This window comes from Bactrocera latifrons, unplaced genomic scaffold (assembly GCF_001853355.1).
Source record: "Bactrocera latifrons isolate USDA-ARS-PBARC rearing strain unplaced genomic scaffold, ASM185335v1 scaffold_267, whole genome shotgun sequence".
Classification (NCBI taxonomy): Eukaryota; Metazoa; Arthropoda; class Insecta; order Diptera; family Tephritidae; genus Bactrocera; species Bactrocera latifrons.
The window spans coordinates 183,190-189,553 of record NW_017536263.1 but is presented as its reverse complement, the minus strand read 5'-3'; the positions used below and the strand labels follow the sequence as shown (position 1 = coordinate 189,553).

Genomic DNA, 6,364 nt, shown 5'->3' with positions numbered 1-6,364 from the left:
CGCCGTACCAGCTGTTTTATTGTAAGAATGGTTTCGGTTGCAGCTGTACGTAAAGAGTTTGAAATGCCGTCCCACAGTTCCCTTAGACCGAGTTGTTGACGAGTGCTCTCAGAGAKCAGGAGTGCAAGCCGAGTAGAAAATCGTTCGGCTGTCTGTTGTGATTGCACCTTCTCGACGTCGAACCTTCCTTGTGTTTGATGGCGTKCGTTTTTTGCTGCACAGAGGCGGGTGCGAATCTTGGCTGCGACAAGATAGTGGTCCGAATAATGTATGTATATATATTTATAATTGCAATTTTTTTACACCCACACATTTATTATACGTACATATATCCATAGAGATAAGATAGTTATAAAAAACCACTAGTAGATACTGTTATCAGTACTTGCAGTATTAGTAGTGTCTTACTGAAATCAAATCAAAATATATTCATGCACTGATTAAAATAGTAGTGAAAAACTTAAAAATGTTATATTGTTCAGTCATATTCAAACAAACAGTTGACGTAGACGCAAAATGGATTCAAGTGGCATAGTCCCGGATATTATTGACAATAAGCCTAAAGGATTACTACAGGTGACTTCCAAAGTTTATTTTCATATGAAATAAGTCAAAATAATTCTAAATATAATAAATAATCCAGGTTACTTATCCAAGTGGTGTTGAAGTAGAACTTGGTAAAGAACTGACCCCCACTCAGGTAAAGGATCAACCTACAGTCAGATGGGAGGCGGAAGATAATGCTTTGTATACTTTGTTTATGGTAGACCCCGATGCACCATCACGTGCCGAACCAATTTATCGGGAAATTTTACACTGGTTGGTTATTAATATTCCAGGCAATAAAGTAGCGGAAGGTCAAACTGTTGCGGAATACAGGGGGTCTGGTCCACCAGAGGGCAGTGGCTTACACCGTTATGTTTTCTTAGTCTTCAAACAGTCGGGCAAGATCGAAAGTACAAAATTCATACCTAAAACGTAAGTGAAATATTAAAATTTTCAAAGTTTTGCACAAACTTCAGTTTGTCATATTATGCAATAATTTAAAATATTTTTTATTTTATATGTGTGAGTGCAGGTCTCGTGAAGGTCGTATAAAGGTGACGACAAGAGATTCCATTGCAAAACATAATTTGGGTGATCCGATCGCTGGAAACCTTTATCAGGCGCAATACGATGATTATGTGCTGGTATTAAGAGCACAAACTGTTAACTAATTGTAGAAACATATAATATAACAGATTTATTTTGTTTTATTTATATATGTACATACGCATGTTTTAACAAATATATCAAATAAAAAGTTTGATCGTTTACTTAAGACGAGTTAATAATTAAATAAAACAATACCACAATCGGATATGTAGACTGCGAGATAAATGTCAGCGGGTATAAATATACATATATACAATTCTTTTGCTTTCAGTACGATGTTAGGGCTTCTGCGTTAAGAAATGCGCTACCAATTTATTGAACTCGTCTGCATAACGGAGATGAATATTATGTTTGCCTTCGGGGAATTCATAATATCTAAAAATTTAAAATGCATGCATTAATTTTTAATCACAAATTGTTGAAATATTATGGAAATATGAAGAATATATAATCAAATGACTACTTATTGCAGAAATATACATGTTTCTAAAACATTGAAAAAAGGTAAAATTTCTTACTTGCAATCTTTTATAAGTTCCTTTAGATATGGTATGTGCTCGGCGGCAATCATTGGATCCTTCTTGCCATGCAATATAAAAGTGGGGGCTTTTATTTGGGTCACTTCTGTGCAACAAAAGTCTCCTTTACGCTCCTTATAAATTGCAACAACAGCATCAACCCACGCAGACCACAATTTTGGAAATCCCTCCACACCGTATACTTTCTCCATTGTTTCACGATTCCGTTGTGACCATTTCTGAACATCTCGTATGTCTGTAAAATAAATTACACGCTGTAAGATAAATGTATTGTGTTATAATATTATTGTGTACTTGCCTCGCATTGCTTTTTCCTCTTCAGCATTCAAATAAGCACCGGCACCCCATATAACTAATTTTTCGATACATTCAACAAAACGACCCGCCACAATGATGCCAGTTATGCCTCCATCACTCCATCCTAGTATAGAAAATTTGGGTCTTCCTAAAGCCCGCATCAGGTCTACAGCACAACGTGCATCTTTTTGGAAAAAGTCGAGATCGAAGTGTCGTTCTGGCGGTACCGACTTTCCGTAACCGGGTGGATCCCATGCAATTATTGTATGATTTGGTAGCAGCTCAGGTAGTTTTTCAATTTGTGGTTTGAAATCTGTCCAGGCAGTTCCAAGTGCACCAGGCATTAGCAATACGTTTTTGTCACCTTTGCCCGTTTGGACATAATTGATGGTGACGCCGTCGTTAAGTTTTACTTTCGTTTCTATGTGATTATTGCGTTGCATTATTGCACAATTTACCAACGGCTTTAGGATTCGGCTATACAGATTTGGTTGCATTGGGAACATTATGCAATCCTGGGTAATTATATTGAGTAGCAATTATGTCCAGTTGCTCAATGATAAGATTAAAAAAAAAAATTAAACAAAAACAACAATAACAAAAAAAACAGGTGAACAGCTGATTCTCTCTGAAGAATGTCAACACCAAGTCGATGATTTATCGATCACATATGTAAGTGTTGTTTTTTTCACATTTAGTGATATGCGTTGGGGATAAAGAATAGTAATAACAGTATGATATCAAATTAATTAATGCAACCAAAAATAAATTGATATCATGCAGTTATATATATACACTTGCAGGAAATTGTCTCAATACGTATATCAAATTAATCTTATCATATCATATACATAATATCATTAATTTATAAGTTGCTGCCCTTTTCGAAATGGTGACTAGTAAATTATTTGTTATTACGCTTAAAACAAAATATGGCAACACTTCGCAAAAGGGAGAGTGTTAATTTGTGTTTGTCTTCATTGGAGCAACGCCCTACAGCAATCTAACCCGGGCCCGGAGGAATTTTTCTGCTGCGTTTGCGCAAAAAAGCTCCATCCAAACTCCACATCGGTCAGGTGCAATACATGCTATGGATGGAGCACCCCCAGGATTACCCAGGGACACCCGCGACAAACCCGGCTACTTCAATTTAACTGCAACGGACTCGGAGCGGAGGAGATAGTTGCACTCATTAATCGGGAGCCCGTATCGATAGCTGCGGTCCAAGAAACCAAGCTGAACAGCCGCTCAGATCTTCTGAGTTGTGCCGGTGCAACGTGCTACGTAAAGATCGCGAGCGAGATAAAGGTGGTGGCCTGGCCTTCATATCGTCTCAGTATCGTCTAATTGATGAAGAGATCGACCGCAGGGATACTACCCTAGAATGTCAGGATATAGCTATGCGGTCAGGCGATGTCGGGCTCGAAATATTTAATATATATACCAGGATACCCTACAGGATATCACCTGAATATAGGCGCGCTACTTCGTGGTGAAAACCGTTTGGTACTAGGCGACTTTAACGCGCACCACGATCTTTGACAATTCGACATTCTGCACAATGAATGACGAAGCCTCCACCAGAGTTATGGGCACTTGTAGTAGCTCGCCTGATATAACCATTGCTAGTGGTGGTCAAATAAAAAGCATAATCTGGCGACCTATGCTAACTCTCGCATCAGACCATCTGCCCATAATTACGTCGATGGAGAAACCTGCCGATTTCGTTTCTGTGGGCAACCGTACATTCGTTAACTTTAACAAAGCTAACTGGGTCGGCTTCACAGAATTTACTGAGAGCACCTTCAACGCTCTACCCATTCCTAGGGACGTATGCGTTGGCGAACGTCAATTCCGCAAGGTGATCGCAGCAGCTACCGCTCGCTTCATCCCAGTTGGAYGAATAGCGGAAATCCGCCCCAACTTCCCAGCCGAAGCAGCCGTTTTAACTAACGAGGGCGACACCTTACGCCATGCCGATCTCGGTGATCCCCGAATAAGGGATCTCAATTTGGAGATTCGGCGTATGGGAACCACAATAGGCGGTCGAAATGGATAGAGCACCTGAAGTCCTGCAACTTCTCCACCGGTGTGAGTAAGCTTTGGGCTACTGTTAAGGCTTTGTCTAACCCGAAGAGACATGACGACCGAGTTGAAGTTCAATTCAATGGTCATGCCTCTTCGGACCCGAAGAAGTGCGTGAGCTTTTTTACACTGCACCTTTCAGTAGACAAAGCCGAATGATGTGTTAACCGACGGCTGCGCAAAATGCCAAACGACTGCGCGCCGATGAGGAGGTTCAGGGTGTCATCAACAAAACAAAATCTTCCAATTCCATTGATCCTAATGGAATCAACATGCTAATGCTAAAGCATCTAGGCTCGACGTGAGTAAGATATCTCACCCAGGTCCTCAACCTGTCGCTGACCACTTTTCAAATACACGATGTGTGGAAAGTAGGAAGGGTGGTCCCACTATTGGAGCCTGGGAAACTCGCAAACAAAGGGGAATCTTATCAACCGATAACTCTCCTCTCCCCAGTAGTGAAGATACTTGAGGCCTTGCTACTCCCTACTTTCACTCCCCACCTGAGCCTAGCCAGCCAACAGCATGGATTCCGAAAAGTGCACAGCACCACCATAGCACTTAGCATCATAAATGCTCAGATAGTTCGTAGCCTCAAATAGAAACCACCCTGTTAGAGAACGATCCTCGTAGCGTTGGACCTGTCAAAAGCTTTTGACGCGGTTAACCACATAACGCTACAGCAGGACATTGAAAAAACTACGCTTCCTCTAGGTGGAGGACCATGAACTATCAGAGCGGTCCTAAGTCATCCGTACTATTACGAGGTGAAACATCTAAACTGAAAAGAATTAAACAGGAGGTTCCGCAGGGTGGTGTCCTCTCCCCATTACTGTTTAACTTTTACATCTCGAATCTTCCACAACCACCAGAGGAGGCTTGCATAACCTCTTACGCAGATGACTGCATGATATTGACGTCGGGCAATGGAATCGATGGCATGTGTTCGAAGGTAAACAACTACCTCACCGACCTTTCTCGTTTCCTCACTGCCCAGAACCTCACACTTTCCCCCACCAAATCCACAGCGAGCATATTTACAAACTGGACGAAGGAGTATAGACCTGAACTTAATATTGCAGTCGATGGCGTCAATATTCCGACTGTCAATAACCCTAAGATTTTAGGTGTAACCTTCGATAGTCTATTCTCTCCCCATACGACCGCGATTATCGGAAAGGTACAGAGCCGCAACAAAATCCTCAAATCGCTAACGGCAGCACATGGGGAAAAGACAAAGAAACGTTGTTGGCAACTTACAAGGCAATCGGCCGGCCGGTCTTTAAATACGCAGCACCAATATGGTTACCTGGATGCCAATAAAATTACCGCAAGACTTTTTTAACAACCTACTCCTACAGATCAGAGGTTTTTTATGGCATCCCTTTGACTTTAGCCGCATATTTCTCAGAATTCTTCACTCTACAAAAGTGCCTAGTGCAACAAAGTCGTAACTCACACCGGCGAGGTATTACGGAGCTCTAAACCCGATTTTTCCATGAAATTCGCATTTTTTTGTATTTGTATATTCGATTTTTTTTAGTCAGGCTGCACACGTTGTGTGTTAGCTAAAAAATCTAAAAAATTCCATAAAGCCTTACTTAAAAAGCCGAATATCTCGAGAAGTATTAATGATAGCGATAAAAAAACACCCTAATGTATGTATATATATTTATAATTGCAATTTTTATTATTTTACATTTATTATATGTATATATTTATAGAGATAAGATAGCTGAAAAACTACTAGTAGAACTAGTAGAAAAACTTAAAAATGTTATACTGTTCAGTCATATTCAAGCAAACAGTTGACGTAGACGCAAAATGGATTCAAGTGGCATAGTTCCCGATATTATTGACAATAAGCCTAGTGGTTTACTACAGGTAACTTCCAAAGTATATTTTTATATGAAATAAGTTAAAATAATTATAAATATAATAAATAGTCCAGATTACTTATCCAAGTGGTGTTGAAGTAGAACTTGGTAAGGAACTGACCCCTACTCAGGTAAAGGATCAACCCACAGTCAGTTGGGAGGCGGAAGATGATGCTATGTATACCTTGACTATGGTGGACCCCGATGCACCTCACGTGTCAAACCAACTAGTCGGGAAATTTGACACTGGTTGGTTATTAATATTCCAGGCAATAACGTAGCGAAAGGTCAAACTCTTGCGAAATATATTGGCTCTGGTCCACYAGAGAGTACTGGCTTACACCGTTATGTTTTCTTAGTCTTCAAGCAGCCGGGCAAGATTGAAAGTACAAAATTTATACCAAAAACGTA

General features: G+C 40.3%; 2 protein-coding genes and 1 pseudogene across 2 annotated transcripts; 2 read left to right on the top strand and 1 right to left on the bottom strand.

Annotated features, from left to right (window-relative positions):
• The first annotated feature begins 470 nt into the window (after window positions 1–470).
• Window positions 471–1,297, top strand: LOC108969816 (phosphatidylethanolamine-binding protein homolog F40A3.3-like). The gene is made up of 3 exons (XM_018934754.1): window positions 471–576; window positions 644–978; window positions 1,079–1,297. The coding sequence occupies exons 1-3, from the start codon at window positions 517–519 to the stop codon at window positions 1,215–1,217; spliced, it is 534 nt and encodes a 177-aa protein (XP_018790299.1). The 5' UTR covers window positions 471–516; the 3' UTR covers window positions 1,218–1,297.
• Window positions 1,298–1,338: 41 nt separating this feature from the next.
• Window positions 1,339–2,603, bottom strand: LOC108969815 (valacyclovir hydrolase). The gene is made up of 3 exons (XM_018934753.1): window positions 1,993–2,603; window positions 1,674–1,929; window positions 1,339–1,530 (listed from the first exon to the last, which is right to left on the bottom strand). The coding sequence occupies exons 1-3, from the start codon at window positions 2,495–2,497 to the stop codon at window positions 1,434–1,436; spliced, it is 858 nt and encodes a 285-aa protein (XP_018790298.1). The 5' UTR covers window positions 2,498–2,603; the 3' UTR covers window positions 1,339–1,433.
• Window positions 2,604–5,868: 3,265 nt separating this feature from the next.
• LOC108969809 overlaps window positions 5,869–6,364 on the top strand; it is a 2,395-nt pseudogene continuing 1,899 nt past the window's right edge.

What these genes read in the sequence shown, in the direction of transcription:
- LOC108969816 (XM_018934754.1), top strand. Translation starts at nt 517, where the DNA reads ATGGATTCAAGTGGCATAGTCCCGGATATTATTGACAATAAGCCTAAA. An exon ending in AGCCTAAAGGATTACTACAG is followed by an intron (nt 577 to 643) that starts GTGACTTCCAAA and finishes TAAATAATCCAG; the next exon opens with GTTACTTATCCAAGTGGTGT. An exon ending in ACAAAATTCATACCTAAAAC is followed by an intron (nt 979 to 1,078) that starts GTAAGTGAAATA and finishes GTGTGAGTGCAG; the next exon opens with GTCTCGTGAAGGTCGTATAA.
- LOC108969815 (XM_018934753.1), bottom strand. Translation starts at nt 2,497, where the DNA reads ATGTTCCCAATGCAACCAAATCTGTATAGCCGAATCCTAAAGCCGTTG. An exon ending in AGAGGAAAAAGCAATGCGAG is followed by an intron (nt 1,930 to 1,992) that starts GCAAGTACACAA and finishes TTTATTTTACAG; the next exon opens with ACATACGAGATGTTCAGAAA. An exon ending in GAACTTATAAAAGATTGCAA is followed by an intron (nt 1,531 to 1,673) that starts GTAAGAAATTTT and finishes TTAAATTTTTAG; the next exon opens with ATATTATGAATTCCCCGAAG.